Raw genomic sequence first — 20,678 nt, forward strand, 5'->3', positions numbered from 1 at the left:
TCAGAACAATGTGGTTAAGAAGGAAGTAAACAGAAATGTCCTAGAAGAGACAACACCTGCCCACCATAATGAAATGGAAAGGCAACTTTTCTGGGACCTTGAAGAGAAAAGACATATATTACGATAGTAACAGAAGAGTAAAATCTTAAGTTTCATAACTCTTATCCTTACCACTCCCTTCTTCAAAAGAAAAATGTTGGTTCCAAGCAGACACCAAGAAGTCTGTAAATAAACTCACTGAAATAAATTTCTTTTGTGAAGTTCTGAAAACCTCACTTGTTTAACTTTGGTGAAAATCTGCACAGCTGAGAAATGCATTGCTTGCTTTTAATGTTGCATTTCTACATTAAAAATATCTCCTTAGATTACTTCAGGCAGTGTAATCTTTTTCCTAATAGCTTGCATTTAAGCACAAAAATTTTACAAAATTATTTCCTGATATAATTATGCAAATAGTAATATTTTTAGGCAAAAAGCATGGAGTGAAAAGGTCATAAAAATGAAGGGACATTAAAGTATTTATCTTAATGAGGAATTCAGTAGTTTGTTTGGCACTTTTTAAGCAAACTCCTTACCAAAGGCAAGAGATGCCACTACAAGAACTCTTACGAAAGGCAAGGACTTCTCAATGACTTAGTGATCTGAAGATCTTTAAAAGAAAGATTTGAATTTATACACATTAAAACCTGACCAATTTTGCAGAGAGGGTAGTTCCACAGTAGTTTGAACTAATTTGGCATAGCCATAGTCCACTTCAGCGACATATAATAGAATTCTCTTGTCCACCTACCTTATTCTTTCAATTAACTGAAGCATTATAGAGGGATTCTCCTTACTTATGTTAAGGAATAATGACGTGAGAAAGTATGCCTATAATACGTTATTACTAGTGAAAATAAATCGTCCAAGTCTCACATTCATAGCCATTTCTTCTTATGCCTGAAGGACGCGTTTTAATGCACAATGTTATACCAATACGCTCAACGTTTTAAAAATCTACAACTACATACCTTATGTATCTACTTAGATGAGCTCCTTCTGCTGCGTTGGTGTCAGGTGGTTCATGTAACGTCATCAACAGTTCAACCACAATCTCTGATAAGTTACTATGAGATAAACTGTCAATTTGCTAGAGGGGAGAAATAATGTTTTAGTAAAAATAAAATTAACTAGAATAATTTAACACTTTTTTTCAAGTAAAGCTATTTTCTCTTGTTCATCTGCTGAATAATCTATGAGCATTGGAACAGGTTGCCCAGAGAGCTAGTGGAGTCTCCTTCCCTGGAGATTTTCAAAACCCGTCTGGATGTGATCCTGGGCAATATGCTCTAGGTGACCCTGCTTGAGCAGGGAGGTTGGACTAGATGATCTCCAGAGGTCCCTTCCAACCTAAACGATTCTGTGATTCTGTGATTCTATGACATACAATTCATTTACAAATTATGCCTAGTTAAGTCTCTTCTACGACAATCACAGATAGAACATAGGAAATGCTTGCTTTCTGAATCTAAAAAACCCTTTTATGGTAAATTTTACTACTAGTTCTAAATATAGAGTCTGTCTCTGGGGAAGAAGGAGGGTCTTCATGAAGTATTAATGAAATACTCTGTGAGGAGAACACAACTTATATAAACAGACATTTGACAGGAGAACTCAGGAATGCATAATGAATGCAAAGGATTTTTTTATTAATTCTGAAAAAAAGATACTATTGATTACCTACTTTAAAAATTTTAGATAAAAATTATCTTAGTTTGGCTTTGTTACAATACCATTCTTATGCCCATGAACTCAAGCTATTTACATTTTTACAGACTGTAAAGAAGTTTCTTTCAGGTCCGTTAAAAGCCATATATATTTTTTGTATTTTTTTTTTATTTTATATATATTTTGTACATTTAAAACAGATACCTGTTTTCCTAAGCAATTTTCATCCTTAAGCATGTCGTAGACTTTAGAAGCTGTGTCTCTTTGCTCTGCTACTTCACTTTTTCCATGGGTTTCATAGGCAAAATATGGGAGGATATTCACAAGTATCTTTGGAAAACAGTCTGCAAGAACCTCCTTCCAGTCTTTTTCAATTGTGCTGGCAAGTGATTTCACATCTCCAAATTGACTTCTAATCACCAGGTGTGGAACCAAAACTTTATAACAAGACCTACATGTAGCAAATGCATTTTCAAAACGTCCTCGAACCGCACATTTATTTTTGAAAAAAATCTCATTTTTCAAGCATAATATAGTAGACACTATTCCTCTACTACATTAACTAAACTAGTAATGCCCGTGTAGCTACTGCTACACAATAAATCTTAACAGCATAAATATAATAGACAAGATACTCGGAATACATTTTAAAAGCTCTCAATATGTACTTCCTACAACAAAATCATGTTTCATTACTACATTTAGAAATTTGAAACCCTGCTTCATATCTGTAACTAAATCCAGATAAACTGCTTCCATATGGCAAACTTACCTGTAGAAATCCTCAAGACTAGCACAGTTCAGAAGAACATACGGAAAAGTAGATAGGCTATATCCACTGTCATTTATTTTCAGCCACTCCATCACCAAATAGTCTAAATGTGATGTCATGAAGTCTTCTATATTTTTATAGCCAAAAATGTCAGACACTTTTTTCAAAACCTGTGCATTACATAAGATTATAAAGTAGCATCCATGGTATATATGATACTACAGTATATTAAAAGTATTATATCTCCATGTCCTCCCCCTGACCTTTTAATGAACATTCGTGTAACTCAGCTTCTATCTAGCAAAAACTACTTTTTTATTATTTGTATTGCTTTATCTCCTAAAAGCCAGTGAGAAGTGGCATGCAAAAAACAAAGAATACACGTTTTGCAGGGCAGAGAAAAGTAGCAGCAAGTGGAAAGAAGGGATAAAGAAGAGAGATGACACACACCAAAAAATGACCAGCACGATAGGCTGCAGTCTGAACAGCAATTATTTCAGTCTGTCCTTGTGAATTGCAGAATAAAAATTCAGAAGCATACCATTTTTCAACACACTGTATTTATTTTACAAGTTTTTCACAATGAAAAATCTCATTTGACTTCCACTGCCTAGAAATATTCTCTTAAATGAGCTCTGAAGTCTTTAATGTGATCTCGGATGTATTTTAGACCTGTGCTTTTAACATACAGGATTAAAACTGATACTTAAAACGTCAATATTTCTATGTTAACACTATATACATTATTAAATACAAGTATCTGATTGAATTTGTAATTAAGTCCCACATTAGCCACTCTTGGCATTTAAAAATATAACAATTTTCAACATTTCCAAAAGCATTTTGTGTAATTACAAATTTGCTTTGTTTAATTTATCGCCTAAATATAAAAGGGAATTTTATACTTGCCTTTTTCACAAGGTGAGGTTCTAATCCGTTCTCTTTCATAGACTGGCAAATAGCAAACAAAGCTTGCTTTTCACACACTGGACTACAGCACAGAACCATAGTTATAAGCATCAACAAAACCGCTTTCCTGTTACACTGCTTGTCCAGAAGATCTTCAGGACTTGCATCACCACTAACCTTCAGTAAGAAAAAATGAAGAACTTGTATAAATAGTACGTCAAAGAACTCGTACAAACATTACGTAAAAGCACATCTCTCAATTCATGAATGATGAACACTGATGAAAATCTTGCATCCCCAGTTGTCTGCTCTGCTCCTCAGCCAGAAGTTACCGCTTTCAGAGCGTCAGCAGAAGAAAGCACATGCTTGTATCTCATACGCTCTAATTCATATAGCAGCATCTCTGCCTGCAGCAGAGCAGTCTGCAACCTACTCTAAAAAAGTTTATAAATTTGTAATGCGGGCAAAAAGTGATTGAGTAGACAAGCAACAGATTTTCTGTCTACCACGTTTCACCACTCCCAGATTATCAAAAGTCTAGAGGAATTAACGTTCTTAAAAAACTCAACATGTTCATTTTAAAAGTCATCTTAATCATATCCTGAACGTTAGACGTAACTAATGACTAGATCTTGGTACCAGATTTCTCATTCCTTCCTGAACTCTGAGATATGCATTCTCAAAAGCCTTTTGCTGGAGCTTCAAAGGAAGAGGTTTCGACAATCCAGAAGGATCTCTCTGTTTCACATCCTGAAACAAACTTAAAACAAGAAGAATAATTATTAGCATAAAATTTCCTCTACAAAATTACTGCATATCACACATAGCAAATAATAAGATTCTGCTTTTCTGAAAATTCTAGTTTTCTTCTGAACTTTCTCGACAGCAATCTTTCCTTCTTCTCCCTCAAACAAGGCCAATAACAGTAAAATCCGCTGGGGATTTTACTGCATCCGCTGGGGCAAAATGGCAGAGGATAGCCTGAAAATATAAATCTTTCGCAATCTCTGCCAGTGCAGGAAGCAACTGTCCATCACGATGTAATCTTCCATGTCATGTAGTACTATGGGAATATGTATTTGTTACATACATATACATGCACAGAGTTTCGCAAATAATTTAATTTTTGTAGATAAAGGCCCAACCCACTTTGCTTTTTATAATGAAAACGGGAACACTATAGTGGGTCAAACCAACAGCTACTCTAGCCATTTCTAAGTGACTGCGAGCAGATAACTAAGATCACTATACACCTGCTTTGTATGTGTAATTCCTCTGAATACAGGCAAGCTATGCACATCACAAGTTAGAAGCAGTGACAGTATTTAATCATCCTCAATGATTTCCTCCTTCATGAATCTGTCTAGTTGCTTTTTGAACCTATGTAAACTTCAGATGTCCAGATAATTTGTGAAACTGCTTGCCACAAGAGAACTTAGTGTTGTATGAAGAAAGTAAACCACATTTTCTTTGACTCTTGAACCTGTTAGTTTCATTTTATTGCCCCCTAATCTTTAAACTGGAAAAGGCAGCCAATCTTCACTTCGTTCTGCTCAAGATTTTGTAGACTTATGTTATACCTCCTGCAATTCAACTCTATTTTGTGCTGAAGGATTCCAGTTCATACAACCAATAGCTGTGCAGAAAGTGTTCCATACTTCTGAACAGCCTTTCTCTACTCCTATTCCAACTCCATTATATCCTTTCTGAGATGCTGGGGGAAGAAGTGCACGCGAGAGTCCCTGAAATAGTTTTTACATTATATGAAGGATCTAACCTATTTCTACACGATAAATAACTATTTCATTTTCAGGTTTTGCACAACACATTTAGTGTGAAATTTGCTATCATATATAGCAAATGCATATCCTATCATATATAGTATATATATTGCAGAGAATACTGCAAACGTAGACAAAGTTTGAAGACTTCAACCGGAGTAACTTGGTAGGAGTCTACATTCCCTCAAGAGTAAAGCTACAAAAGTACTGAAAAGAGCAGTTACACAGTAATAGAAGTACCAGCTAAGCAAAATTAGCTGTTTTTCTTAAACACAATTATTTCATTTCCTAAGTAAACAGAAAAAAAGATCTACCCTATTACCTGGTAATTGACTTTGCAGCAAGAATGCGAACCTGATGGTTACTATCTGCGAGAAAATGTGGAAAAGCATCACTGACGAGAAGATCTTCATTTCTTACATTAAGGATAGCCCACTTCGAATGAGGATCAGCCTGAAAAAAATGAATACTGCGGTTCAAAATATACAGAAGACTCACAATGAAATACACACTGATGTACGCAAAAGCTCTTTAGATACCAATTTCAAGCACACTTTAAATATATACTTAACATGCTAATAAATGTCAGAAAAACAGGGCTTACCTCAAGCAGGGCTTTCATGCAGTTTAAAAGCGCTACTCTTACTGGTGCCGTGCATTTCCCTTCTTGAGCTAAATGCCTAAAATAAGGAACATTTAAATTTAAAAGTTACCATCAACTTAGAGAAAAAGTCTAACAAATTAGTTTCTGCTGCTTGTAATTCATTCTTTTGCACCAAATGTCCAGCAGGATTTTATGTTTTTACTGGCAGTCTATAATTTTACACAATATTCATTATTAGTTGCCAAAGTTATCACTGGTTTTAATTGATGATCCATTTCAGACTATAATCAGTCCTGGAAAATAAACATCAGTGTGCTGTCTATTTCCATAAAGCTATCTGGAAGACTATAAATTTTTTGATACAAATACAATCTAAAACAGAAAATCTGGAGAGAGACATGCATATGGATTCATGAGATACTGACAGTAAGACAGAAAACACTACTACAGTCTTCACATACATAACAAAGTTGAACATTTTATGCCCAGTGCACAGAATTCTGCATTACATAGGTAAAACATACCAAAAGGCTCCAACAACTGTCAAAAATTGTCCTTGAGCATCCCCCATCTCTTCAGCATGAGTGCTGGACTGGGCCAACGCTATTGCTATAGGAAGTAAGTTATTTAGAATTACTTTACAAACTTCTTGATCTCGACGGTACATGGAACACACAGCACTACAAGGGAAAGAAAGAAAAAATGGTTTGAAACACTAAACAGCCCCCATATCCTCTAGCTGTAGAAAGAAAATAGCTTTAATACATGCTGAAGAGTTTCTCTCTTACGAAAGAGGCCTAAGAAGCATAAGAACATCATCTTCAGGCAAGAGGTTTTCTTCAATGGGGAGCTCCTTCAAAAGGACCAAGTACTGAGACATAAAAAAAAGGGGAAAATAATACTTAAGAAAATAAGTAGACCGAAAGAAAAAAAATATAAAACATTTTCAATAACTGTTACATGAAATCATACATCAAGGATACCTACTGTCAGTTCTTACATGTTAGGAACTGACGATTTTTTCATGCAAAGACTGCCACACAGTAATACGGCTCATGAAATTTTAAATTTTGGCAGTCAAAAATATTTCCTTCCTAAACTGAAACACAGATACCGTTCCACTATAAAGACCATTTATAGCCATTCAAAATATAATTAACGATAAAGGTAAGATGTTTATACATCTCAACTGTTTAATTTCTAGTTTACAACAAATTGTAACCCTCTTTCTTCCTCCCCAGCACACTTTTAAACACTGGAAGGAAACATTTCAATGTCTTCTCAAAGGACTGTTGCCGTAGAAAGGTGATTTAAAAAGAAATACACATACAGAATCAAGTCTGTAAAAAGAAATATGTGAAAAAATAAAAGTCACACTCACCATGTGCAGATGTAATGGTTTAGCACTATCAAAGGTACTTCTATCAGTTAGCATTAATAGCTTCCTCCGAATATCAGAAGCTCGGAAGCTTACTGTCTGAATTTGGACGGTAGTTACACAAATGCATAAGAACCTCAGAATTTCAAGGAGAAGTAAATCCTGCTTTGTCAATTGTTCTTCAGCTAATGGACTCACAGCACCTGAAAATAAGATCTGCATGCTAGAAAATGCTTCTCCAGGAACAATAAAAAGCTTGGTAACATCACATGCACATGTATTCTTGTATGTTGTTAACTCTTTCTTAGGATATATTTTAGACTAGAGAATCAAAGCTTCCCCACAATCAAAATTAAGACCGTTACCATTATATTAATGTCTGGATCCAAATTTCAGTTATGATTTAAAAGAAATAGATGCAAATGCCATTTTCCTGTCACGTTTAGCACTCTTGCCACTTTCTGCAATCCCAAATTTTACAGTTACTTATCAGATGGTTGGAGAAGATACTTCTAAAGACACTTATCCAACTTGGTAGCAAAAAAAGACCAGCTACAGTTTGTGGTGGTAGTATAACACTGTGATTCCCTTTCCCTTCAACAATAAAACAGAAATCATTGTACCAAATAAAAACTAAGATGCACCTCATTTTAAGAAAAACATTAAAACAAAAGAGAATATCAGTATTTTTAGCTCCTAACAGGAATAAACACCCGTACCCAGGACACACAAATCCATGCTCCCACCCTACAGATTCATAGCTGAAAGGAAGGACAGAGAACCGGACAGGTAGCTTAGAGGTGTACTTTCTACCCTTAGCTACGCCAAAGCCTCTGTCTGACCTTGAGCACGTTAGCTAGCTTCTCTGCTTGCATTCTACTATATATAAAAACAAAAAAAAAAAAAAATCTCCTTTCCAAATGAGCTAGAACACTTCATTAATGTCTTCAAAACACTAACAGTTACAAAAAGAACAAAAAGAAAGTAATAAAAGAATTATTATTGTTTAGAAAGTACCTGGTTCAACTATTAGCCCACTCAAAGTAGCAAAATTTGGCATCTCATTGTCATTCAATGAAAGAGCAAGTTTTAAAATTGAGGGGAAAAACGTTGTCTTAAGCTTTTGCAAATAGTTTTGGACACAGAGAAGACTTACCAGTTACGTTCTGCATCTCACCGGATTCATTTGTATCACTGATGTCAGCCATAGAAGGACCATCAAATAGAACATCAGATACCTGGTTATCTACTTCCATTATACTCTCCTCAGGATCATTCCCCATTTGGTCCACTTCTCCCACGTCACTTGGTTTTCCAGTAAACGTCATCTGACAAAAACATCACATTTTTTAAAGTTAGCTTTTAACGGCAGGAGAAACAACGGAAGCATGAAAACAAGGAAAGACGCTGCAGCTTCCCAGCGAACTCAAAAGGGTGAAGAAAATAAGCGCTATCCTGAATTTATGAATCTAACCTTTTGTGATAAACCCATCTTCTAGGCATGTAAATTGCTTGATTTGAACTACTCTCTTTAGGACACCAGTTTCCTAACACAGGTACTATCCTCTGTACTTTAGATCTAAATGCCAAGGACATTGTTAGCATTTGAAAAGCAACTCTCTTTAAGAGGCTGGCATTACTGTCCTAACTACACAGAAATGAAAGGATAACGCATGACCTTTCTGAAAGGCACAGTAAGTACTGCTTTCTCTACTAGATGACAAGTTAACAAAAGGTAAGCCTCTCAGTTTCTCCTCACCTGAAACACAAAGGATTTTGCCTATCTAGACCTGTTTACAGCCCAATATGCCAGAAAGAGACGTTTGAACAGTTTTTGTGAAACGGTGATGTGCTACCCTATTACATTTGCCAGTTATTTTTGAGAAAGGAGAGCCATTTACAGTTAGAAGAATTAATACCTGTTTAGGAAACACTTTTAAAAGTGTTTTAAAGCCTGTAAATCCATCAACCCACAAATGTTTAAAACTTTATATATCCATTAAAGTTAAATGTTGTGTGTTACAGAAATTCTTTCTATGGCATACAGTCCGTATATACTTTTACTCCAGCACTGTATTGAAACATTCGCAAAGCTTAACATGATATAATTTGATGTTTAATGTAAGCTGGCACACCAACTTTCATCAAATCTTTTTTTGCCCCCTACATCTGTGTGCAGACCTGTGTGCATCTGTGTGTTGCTAAAAATTGCTAAATAAATAGAAATATTTCTAATGAGAAATCTCCATAAAACTCAGTATATATACATATTTTTTATAATAGGTACCTCATTTGGTTTGCCTAGAAATTATTGTAAACAGTCCTCCCACAGAGAAGCACTGGATTTAGAAATATGGAGAATGTACTTACCAGATGTCTGCAAATATCTACAAGATCATTCATAAGTTTTGATGTTAACAAACGCAGGAATAAGTCAGATAGCGTCTTATTAGCACTGTTCTGTAAGAAAGCAAGATGTACAAGTAGGTTAATTCAGGTTTTTTCAGGGACTATATCTGAGTTTGTGAATTCATTAGGGAAGAAACAGAAATTATTTTATACACTCTACCTTGGTACAGTTGCATAAACATTTTGTACACTGCGCTATCAAAGTCCTCAGTGAGCTGATTTGGGCATCTTCATTTAGTTTGTTTTTAGAGTGACAAATGCTTTCTCCAGCGTAATGAATGAGAGACTAGTAAAAACACGACACAGTTAAAAAACTTGAGTTATATTCCTTTATACGGTGACATGTACACAGAGGTTAAAAAAAACACGTGATTCTCATCCATATGCAAGTTTTGATATATATAGTGTTCACCAATGTTTTGGGGCACAATATCTGTATTTTTTTCTTTTGTTTCATTCATTCCCCTCCAGAAGTTAAAAAAAAAAAAAAAAGACCACATGGACTGTCTGAAATGCTATCATTTTAATCACAAAAGAAAAATATGGCATCTCTCTATATGCATAATACTTACGTTTCCATATGTAAGCATAAAATCTCCTCACATAATAAAAAAAAAAAAAAAAGAGCTGTCTTCATCCTGGCTTAAACTATCAAAGGATCTTAACAAATCCCTGCATAAAAACCTCTAAATGGAAAGATTTATTCTCTTAAGCAGTTCTATGGCCACATGGCCCTTGACCACTTTTTTTAAAGGGGTGATATAGAAATTTATCAATATTTAGAATACCCTCTGCTACAAAACTGATTTATTGCTGTTTTGATAAAATGTCAGTGATGCCTCTATTCGGCCAGCAGTAACCTTCAGCAGTAGGTATCTCTCAACTCTATGCTTTTTAAAAGTAGAAATCAGTGGAAACACTCAGGCTCTGAAAATGTATTAATATGAATATAATTTTAAAAATGATTTTATATTTAATGGCTTATTGTATTTTTTAATAGCTCCCAAACATACTGCTGCTTACCTTAGCTTTCTGGAACAACTCTGATTTACAGGCATCCTCTTCAGTAAATATACCAGCATAGCAATAGCAACCAAGAACACCAATCAGGAGACTGACACATCGGACAAGGTGTTCTGCAGCAATAAGCTTGGACTAAATCAAACAGAAAGGATAAATACCAGTAGTTTAACAGTAAGCTTTTTCACTAAAGTACAGAATTCTCTAGTGTCTTTTTAACTCTCAAGCTCTTACACATGTATTTCATCAGAATTAACGAAGCTTTGCAGCATGGGGTTTTGCACTTTGCAGTTGCCTTAGCTCCCTAACGTGTCCTCCTGGCTCTCCACGTTTTAACGCCCTCTGCATGCCCCATGACCCTTACGCTTTTCTTCACAATACTTTATAAATTCTCCCTCTCCTTTGGATTGCATCACAGTAATATTTTGGGCTTCTCCCACACACTCCGCTTATCTCCTTTACCTCCTGCCAGGTACAAGAGACAGTATGAGCCTAGTCAGGAACACATTTCTACTGCCGTCTCTTGCCATTTTAGTAAATTAATAACTTGCTGCTTAGCAGCTTTTATGTCAACAGACAAATATCTTAGAGGGCTGTGAGTGCATGCAGGCCTGTTGCAGGAATATCTTAAGAGACCCCTTTTCACCTATATAAACCGTTCGGATAAAAGGAGGAGAAAGAGGAGATAATTATTTGTCTTATTTTCTCAGGAAGGGAGACTAAAAAGCATTGATACCACATTTCTGAAGGGCAGTTATCTGCAAAAGACAGGAAAACTTACGCGTACACACCATTATAACACATGCAAAACCAGAAATAAGTTTCATCATTTCCAACTGCCAGTATTTTGTTCCAAACCCTGGTACTGCCTCTCTCAGCTTGACAAATCTTATACAAGCTTAATAACAAGTTGCAAGCAAGACATACCACTATATTAAAATCAGTGCAAGCCTGTCAATGGAATTGAACTTTAAAAAGCCTATCCCTTTGCTTTTTGTAAATCTTTCACCACTATAGGGTAGCTTTTTCCCCTGTAAGCCAGCATATTTCTCAAAAGGAGAGATTCTGTTGTTTGAACACATGGAAGCTCCGACCAGGATCACAGGATAATTCAGTCTGGAAGGGATTGCAGGAGGTCACTGGTCCCACCCTCTTGCTCACAGCAGAGTCAGCTCTGACGTCAGACCCATATGGTCAGGGCTTCATCCCGTTGGGTCTTGAGAACCTCTGAGGAAGGAGACTACGCCACCTCTCTGGGCAACCCTTGCCACTGCTTAACTGTCCTTACGAGTTACAAATTCCTCTCGTATCTAGTGTGAACGTCTCTTGTCTCATTTTACGCCTGCTATCCCTTGTCCTCCTGCCACGCACCACTGAAACACCTGGCTCCATCTCCTCCTGGTAGGCGGTGGGGGCTGCTGTCAGGTATCCCTGAAGCCATCTCTGCTTCAGCAACAAGCCCAGCTCCCCCAGCCTCTGCTCGCAGGACAAGTGCTCCAGCCTGACCATCTCAGTAGCCCTTTGCTGAACTTGCTCTAGTTTGTCAATGTCTGCCTTATACTGGGGGCCCCCAAATTCTATGCAGTATTCTACATGCAGTCTAGAAAGTGCTGTGTAGAGGGGGATCATCACTTTCCTTGAGCACTGGCTGTGCTCTTGTTAATACAGGCTTTATTTGCAGCTTGCTTTACAGTTACTCCTCCACAAAGCTCTCTCTTCCTACAGAATTTTTAGGATCTTAAGTATTTGAGATATTTATGTCTCAGGCTGTCTCGGCTGAAAACTGGGAGGAGTCACAGAATCATACAATGACCAAGGTTGGAAGGGACCTCTGGAGATCATCTAAGTCTGACTCTCTCGCTCAAACACGGCCATCTAGAGCACGCTGCCCAGCACAGTGTCCAGACGGCTTTTGAATATCTCCAAGGAAGGAGACTCCACAACCTCTTCAGGCAACCTGTGCCAGTGCTCTGTCACCCTCACAGCAAAGTTTTTCCTTACGTTCAGTCGGAACTTCCTGTGTTTCGGTTTGTACCTGTTGCCTCTTGTCCCACTGCTGGGCACCACTGAAAAGTCTGTCCCCATCCTTTTGCACCCTCCCTGCGGATATTTATACACATGTATAAGATCCCCCTTCAGTCTCCTCTTCAACAGGGGGACAGAACTGGAAGAAAATATCACAAAAAATAGGGCAACAGCGCTTTACCTAGCAACTTTGCACACGTTCCACTTCTTTACAGCTCATAAATACCCATATACCTATGGGAGCTACAGGTATTTTGACAATTATATACAGAAATAAAGATTTCTGTCTTTCATAATATTGGATTTCTTTTTTTTATGTTTGCAGTTCATTTTTGGCAGCAAAAGGAATGAAAGTCTATACACTTTGGGGCTTGAAACTGTATTGTTTGGCAGCACAAACATAAAGATTCACCAGTAATTTCTAACTTACCTTAGGTGCATAGTTACTTAAAAGCTTTTCTGACATCGCTATAAGACAGTACTCCAATGTTTCCCTAAGATTTTGGTTGATAGCAAGTCTTGAACCAGTCACATTTTTATCTCCAATGTTTACTGCAAAGTTACTGAAAATATCCATTTCATCAAACGTTGTCTGCAGATATAGCTCTTCAACATCAGAAAAACTGATTTCTTCTTTCCCTTGCAAGTGTTGCACACTTGAAGAAGAGATAACGTTCTTGTTTTAACAGCCTGTATATAGCCTACAAGTCTTTAAAGCTATTATTTAAACAAAAGCAAAATAAAATATTTCATCTGTTGTCTGCTAATAAACTGTGGCTGATCTTTATCACTTCTGAGGTGAATTTCTCTATGGAATGCATACTTGCCTTTTTAGCTCTGTCTGAGATAAGGAAAAATAAAGCCTGCACACACATCATAAGTTCTAGCATAGTTTATACAGCAACATCTGTTTTATATAAAGATGGCTGACCTCAACCTACTTTCACAGAATTGGAGCAGAAGCTCACAGCAACTCTGAAACTAGTGTTCTAACTTGTAGGTAGAAAAACTTATACGAACATTTTAGTTTCGTTAAGATGAAACTGGATATAGTTAAAGTACTTTGAACATCATGCATCAGTGAAAGAAGCAACAGCACTCTTATGGTGACCTGGATAGGCGCAAGCAACGTGGCAGGGCCAAACACATATAGCTGGAGTGGCACGAAGATACATGGAATGTTACCATCTAGCCTTTACAGATAGTAACTTCTACAAGACTCACAAGATACATGTTTGTTTTAGAATGGAAGGTAATGTCAAAAGAGCATGGATACATGTTTATACAAATCTACACATTATTTAAAACATACAATTGTAATGAGTTAAAAATAGCTAACGCTTACTTACGTGTGAAGAGCCAAACCTATTATAATTATTTTACTTAGCTGCATTGCTGAAAAGAGATGATCAGTACCTGGAGCTTTGACGGTCAGCGTGAGACTATTTTATTTTAAGATCTGCTTAAGGCACTTTAATATATTGCAAAAGCTCTACTATTTTTATGGTGTCTAAAAGATGTGCTACGGAAAGATGCAAAAGAGCTTTACGAACTTAGGCATTTTGTTGTTATTGTTTGCTATAATGACAAATCTAAGAAGCCTAAGTATCTACAATGATTGGCTTAAAAACATACCATTCAGCAGCACTTTGGAAAAAATTAATTGCAGCTCTACAGTTCTTCATTGTAAGGCTCACAAGAATTTTTTGCAGCAAAAGATGAGGAAAATCGCTACAAAAGAAAAGAAAATTGTTTTGTGTTTTCTTTCAGTCAGACAAGCTATTGGGATTGCTAAACTGTATGCAAATATTTATCAGAATCACCATATACCTTCAGACAAGCTTAAGTTTCCACTTAAGATTTCTAACACGTATACTTCACCTATCTGCTATGCTATGGACACAGAGCTAAATAACACTCCCAAAATGACATCCTACAGTAAGCTTAAAAAAACCCTATAAACTCTACTAAAACACTTAACAACATGCAATTCTGCTAACCCACTTCTCCTTGGGCAACCTTCCGCATTATAAGGTGAGTTTACATGCAAAATTTTGCTCAAAGACTTTACCTGCATAGCACAGGAGGCAACTCTGTACATTCCTCCATTTCTTCCTCCAAATAGCAGGATAGTACCCACTTCATTATTGCCTCCTTTAACATAGAACTCAGATTTCTTTCACAATTATTCTGTTCCATTCCTACATCTAGATTTTCTGGCACTGAACAGGCAGACATCACTAATGCTAAACAGCATATAGCAGAACTATAACAAAAAAGGAACACAGAGCATTTGTGAGAAGCAACAACATAGCATTCGTTGAACAGGACTCTAAAGCAGAGTCAGTCAGCATTTGTGCATGCTGAACAGCTCTGGGAGCATGATAAGCAACTTAATAAGCAGCATACCAGAATACTTGTTTATAAGAATCTCTGCATTTTCAAAAGACGTTTTGACCGTTACAGATGCTTCCTGTCTATTTAAAGACCATATCAGAACACTGGTTTCAGAATCAAAATATATTTGGGAAAAAACATATTTTTTAACTTAAAAAATCAAATCTTTTTCAGTCAGATGTTACACTGGAAGATGCTTTCCTCCCCTCTTCCACTTCTTCTTTTAGATTTACGTTAAGTCCTTCTGTCCATTTCAAATGCTTAAATAGGACTTTTGGCAGTTCTTAGTTAGAAATATAGCCGTAGCGATAAATACTGTTTTTCCGTTTGCACAAATTAAAAAGCAATGTTACTCAGACACAATTATTATCCTTGTTTCCCATTTTACCTTGAAGGCTTGCATACAGGTCCTGAAAATATCTTCCAGAGCTCTTTATCTATTACAACAAGGTTTCCTTGAATCATGGCTCCAAGTAGCCCAAAGCTCTCTATTTCAATTTGCTGAAAACTTATGCTGCGAATGGTGAGAGACCAAATCTTTGCCCAGGTTCTCTGGAGCTCCAACTTGTGGGTGCTTTTCAAATCAGTTTTCTGGTTTTGACATAAAGCCACCTCTATAAGGCACTTCAGGACATAGGGAGTCCTTTCTCCTCGTCGCTGCTGAGGCAGTAACTGGTGAAGTACATTGAGTAAGAGGGGTATTTCACAGTTTGGAAGACTCATAGGATACTTTGATATCAATTGAGCTGTAATCTGTAACCTTGAAAACAGAAAGCGAAGCAATTAATACGAAAGAGGAAGTGTGATTAAGCAAGGAGTGCTTGAAGTGTGATTTAATCAAGAGGCTACACTGGTGCAAACGTGAATTTTCTGAAGAAATAAAAAGGAGATATGGCGTATGAAATCTTAGGCTATCCTAAATGAAAAAGCAGACTACGATTACTAGACTGCAATTACTAAAAATCTAACGTATGATAAATTACAGGTAATCTGAGAAGACAACACTCTCACAGATTTCAGTTAGCACAGTATCCCCAAAGATGAAAGCAGTTTAAACTAGGGTTTGATTACAATAACCTAGCAGTCTGGCTTGAAGTCAAAGAAAAAAAAAATGTTTACAGTCTTCAACTACAAGCCTTGAGATGGACTGAACAAGCCGGAAGAATCAGAGAATGTGAGATCACTGGATCTTACACAGAAGCCATAGAACAGCCATAGAAGTGACAACAACAAGCGGGATAATGGCATAAGAGCCACAAAAATTTGCCAGTATATCATCAGTTTAGCACCCATGTGTTTTCCTGACCACAGGATTAAAGGTTCGCTACCATTGTACAAAATTTATTTATAATTATTCTTTCTTGTCTGGTACTTCCTTCAGCTTAAATAACAGAATTCCATTAAGTCACTACCTGAAAAATATGGCACCGCGACATTTGGGTTTCAGTGATTTTGAAATAATGAAAACAGTAGGGATTATGTTCTCACTTTATAGTGTTAATCCTTAACACAATTCAAACCAGTATCCCCATAAAAAGTGAGTATTTTATGTGTTATCTCCATCATGTGACTAGATCTCCATCATGTTAGTTAGATACCGTCACGTCAGTTACCCAGCCCAGTAATGTAAACGTTAAAACTTCTGTCTATCATTGTGCCGACTCATGAGCGTGAAAATGATTAAACCACGGTAACTGTTAGTATTTCCTGGAGACTGCCGCCTCTACGCAGAACGGCTTGTTTACTTTTCAATCAGATCTTAAATAATCATTTTTTCTCAATATCATGAACAATATCACCTCGCCCTGCTCCCTGCAGCTCAGGACATGATACACAAGTAACTAAGCTGCTCTGGTATCTTCTACAACAACTTCCAAGAAAGAGTCAGGTTGACAGCAAGGAACAGTAACATCTAATTTAACCTACTGAAGCTAACGAGTCAACATTTTTGGACTTGGAACTACAACTGATAAGTTCTGGAAATATCTAGTTGCCATCTGTTAATAACATCCACAGATCCTGCAATGCTCTGCCAGAGAATCTTTCCCCTGCGGCAGTCAATGGAAGATGATGTTCAGCTCCAGTTCCAAAATTCCCCTTCCTCAGGCTACATATTAAGGCAAACTGTTTGAACTAGTCCTCAATTGCCAATCTGTTAGCGGTTGCTGTTCCGTGACACAGCCAGTTTAAGAGAGCAGTAAACCTCAACTTAATTTCATAATACTCATGCATTGGATCATGCACACACACACGTCCTTACGTAAAGATAGGTAATATCTGGCACAAAAGACAGGCAAAAAATCAGGTAATAATCAGGTAATATCTTACTGGTACCACTACAACACAGTTTACCAGAGTTCATTTGCTTTTTCTTAGGAAACCAAAGATACCAAGCTTTTAAAGTAAGATTGCCAAGAACACTACTTGCTATTTTCCAAATACTGTGAGAACTAAGCTTACCGCTTACATATAAGTCACACTACTTACAGCATGTGCAGACACCTCATTTGAAAACACAATACACTCAGGAGAACAATTACATTTAAAAAGATGTCTGTAGCGATATTTGTTTCAAGTAAAGATGTTATTACCAAGGTATGACATCAAAATCCTTCTGTGATCTTTGCAGGTTGTCTCGAATTACCTCCCAGCCCAGTTCAATCTTCCTGCGCTTGCTTGGCACTGTTCCATCATTGGACTCTTCTTGTGAAATGGTATATGACTGGGTAATTTCCAGAACTCTGGTATCATCAGTAAAAACCTTTATGAAGAGACATTAACAAGTACTCAAATGAAAAAAACCAAATAATATTTACAGAAAATTTGAAATTTCAAATTAAACTAGTCAATGTTTACCATGTATAAAGCCTCTTAAGAGGCAATAAACAAAATTATTTATTATTATCTATTATAGTGGAACTTATGCTTACATTCTTATAATCAACAGTAATGAAATCTACTAAATGAAATTTAGGAGTCTAAACTTTCCAAACTGCAAAAAATCTAACAATTAAACACAACAGAAAAGGGACAAAAGGTACTAATACTTTGGTAAACAATTTTGGGGAAATGTTAAAGCCATATTACTCGAAAAAGCAAAACATACAACATATTAAGTACATATACCAACTTTATATTCAACTAAAAATATATAAATAAGTTACCTGATGACAAATATCAGCCATTAACTCAACCAAATTTTCCTTTACAGCAATATTACGTGAGCCTGAAGAATACTTTCCTCTACTACCTACGAGATTTATTTCATTCACCAGCAAATCATACAGATTACTTAAGATACTTCGCCATTTTGTTGAGTCATATGCACCTGGACATGCAAAAATAACGTAAAGAAAATGAATGTACCTCCCACTTGACACAGTATGTAAACCTACCTCGACTATGCAATACAGCCAAAATCAGAGTAAAACATATAAAGGTTGACAACAAATGCTATTTTTCTACAAATTCAATAACAAAATGTTGTGTTTGAACACTGGCAAAGGAAAGCGGGAAGAGAATCACTCACTTCCTCCAACAAAGGAAAACTTTGAGGTAAGTATCTAACACTTCAGCAAGCTGAAACTCCCATCTCTCACACAGACAATTTGTTGCACGGCTCATAAAAGAATTAGAATAATCTTCCAGCACTTGCAAGAAATGTTTGATTAGCTCATCTTCTCAGCCCAAGGAAAAGAAAAGTATTTCAAGTTACATCTAACTGACAGTGCTATGAGAACTGTCCATTAGCATACTCATACAAAACAAACATCCTGCAGAAAAAGTAGCCCTACAAAAAACAATTTCCACTAATCAAAATTAAAACAAAAACATAACCAACAAGATCCAATATCTCTTGGGAATAAGGAAGAAATAAATTCCTATATTTTTCTTCTCTATTTAGGATTGATGTATTCATACCTCTCAGGTACACTGATGAACTAGGAAGCATTGGATTAAATAGGAAGCTGTTAAAACGGCAACGATTGAAGTTAAATATTTTCACATACAAAATATAAAATAATTTCCATTCAAAAAAGTTTTTTTCCCCAAAAAAGTGAACTGTAGGTTTTCTTTAAGCTGCTAAGGTTTTAAAAGAGGTTTTTTTTGAGTAAATCTTGGAGTACTAGAGAGGTCTGTTACAAGCAGACCTAGAAAGGAATAAAACTATGGCAATAGTAAACAAAGATAAACAGGATGATGCAAGGAATGAGAAAACCAAGTTAGTATTCACTAACACTGAGCAATCAGTCAGTACATAAAATGTATGCTTCAACACATTTTCAAGCTATACCAGCCAGTCTACTAAAAGCTGTTATTCTCCCTACACATCCTGCCACATGTATGTTGTTAAATCACTTTGATTATAACAACACTACTATCCAAAGAATGGCGATCCAAATCTAAGTATGGCATATTCAGCTTCAAAAAAACCTCTTAGCTAGTAAATCATAAAAATCATTTGAAATACAGTGTCATTCCCTCACTGAGGTCTTGTCTTAGATCTTTAGCAATTAGTCTTATAATGAAGAACAAATAAAACCAAAAAGGAAGTGACTACAGTTAAGAGAGAACTTAATCACAGTCTACAAGTAATCCATGACATAAAAGTTTCTAACAGATAATTCTTCATCTAGCTGGAAAGACTACAATGAAATGCAACAGATAAATTCATACTAAGTAAAAACTCTTTACCATTTCTACTCAGTCTAAGTCAAGAACAAGCACCTTTTTAAAAGATGATTGTATAGTTAAAATAGGCCACGACAGACAGGCACAAATTACTGACTGATGTTCTTGGATCTGTATTATACAGTAAGGCAGATCTAGTCATATCATAGTAGTCATTTCTGGGTTTAAATATTCCTAATAACATATGAATATGTGTGCCAATCTAAATTCAGTCTAAACTACTATTCCCTTTCCCCAAAGACTTTGTGCTTTGGTTTAGTTAGGATAGAAAGGTTTCTGTTTTCTTTAAGATTTTAGCTTTTGGATAGAAAACTATCATCCTGTACAGGACTTAATATAATTAATATTCTTTTAGCGCATAGATTTTGAAAACCCACTTTCACTTTCAGTCCATATCAATCTATTGTACAAAACAAGCAATAGTTATTTCTATTAACATTTTCAAGACAGTATCAAAATTCAGAAATTAAGCATAATAATTTGAACAATCACACAGTGCTAGAAAAAAAGAGGAGAGCTTTTTATTGTACCTTTTTCCTGAGATTTTGCACCCTTTGGATGATGAATATGAACTTGGAGACGAAACAATTCAATTATTGACTCTTTCAGAGAATCTTTTGGTCTATACTGAGTCCATATATAAAGCACGGTAGGCAAAATTTCTTCTCCTATTTTACAAATCCGTATGCGACAGCTGACAGCAAATGTATTGCAGAAGATATTCATTGCTGCAAGAATATGATCCAGGCCTGCAGTGTTTTTCTCCTGTCTGCAATGTAAACCAAACACTCAAGTTTCCAGAAGAGATAATTGTATTTCTCATTAAAGAAATTTTTCAAATGTAAATACTAGCAAGTATTGTACTCTGAATATTATTTGCCTAACAAGTACATAAGTCAATACTTTAAAGAATATATTAAATCAGTGCTCAAAGACAGATCAATAAAATATGTCTACAGTAACATATCCGTTATTACTCAAGTC

At 36.1% G+C, this 20,678-nt stretch overlaps 1 protein-coding gene across 6 annotated transcripts in view; it reads right to left on the bottom strand.

The window, feature by feature from the left end:
* Positions 1 to 20,678, bottom strand: part of ATM (ATM serine/threonine kinase) — an 86,106-nt gene that overhangs the window by 51,965 nt on the left and 13,463 nt on the right. For all 6 annotated transcript variants that reach the window (XR_011138708.1, XM_068930325.1, XM_068930323.1 and 3 more), the window contains exons 7-27: positions 20,225 to 20,463; positions 18,167 to 18,330; positions 17,594 to 17,763; positions 15,391 to 15,762; positions 14,677 to 14,871; positions 14,241 to 14,336; positions 13,036 to 13,261; positions 10,584 to 10,715; positions 9,721 to 9,846; positions 9,522 to 9,611; positions 8,308 to 8,479; positions 7,155 to 7,354; positions 6,562 to 6,644; positions 6,298 to 6,453; positions 5,774 to 5,849; positions 5,492 to 5,622; positions 4,028 to 4,148; positions 3,389 to 3,565; positions 2,480 to 2,649; positions 1,912 to 2,158; positions 1,011 to 1,129 (exon numbers count right to left, since the gene is read on the bottom strand). Coding sequence is in view for 5 of the 6 variants with exons in the window: in XM_068930325.1 (XP_068786426.1) it covers positions 1,011 to 1,129; positions 1,912 to 2,158; positions 2,480 to 2,649; positions 3,389 to 3,565; positions 4,028 to 4,148; positions 5,492 to 5,622; positions 5,774 to 5,849; positions 6,298 to 6,453; positions 6,562 to 6,644; positions 7,155 to 7,354; positions 8,308 to 8,479; positions 9,522 to 9,611; positions 9,721 to 9,846; positions 10,584 to 10,715; positions 13,036 to 13,261; positions 14,241 to 14,336; positions 14,677 to 14,871; positions 15,391 to 15,762; positions 17,594 to 17,763; positions 18,167 to 18,330; positions 20,225 to 20,463 (3,462 nt within the window). In the remaining variant the exon portion in view is untranslated. The remainder of the gene's footprint in view (positions 1 to 1,010; positions 1,130 to 1,911; positions 2,159 to 2,479; positions 2,650 to 3,388; positions 3,566 to 4,027; positions 4,149 to 5,491; positions 5,623 to 5,773; positions 5,850 to 6,297; positions 6,454 to 6,561; positions 6,645 to 7,154; positions 7,355 to 8,307; positions 8,480 to 9,521; positions 9,612 to 9,720; positions 9,847 to 10,583; positions 10,716 to 13,035; positions 13,262 to 14,240; positions 14,337 to 14,676; positions 14,872 to 15,390; positions 15,763 to 17,593; positions 17,764 to 18,166; positions 18,331 to 20,224; positions 20,464 to 20,678) is intronic.

This window comes from Struthio camelus, chromosome 1, assembly GCF_040807025.1.
Source record: "Struthio camelus isolate bStrCam1 chromosome 1, bStrCam1.hap1, whole genome shotgun sequence".
In the NCBI taxonomy this organism is placed as follows: Eukaryota; Metazoa; Chordata; class Aves; order Struthioniformes; family Struthionidae; genus Struthio; species Struthio camelus.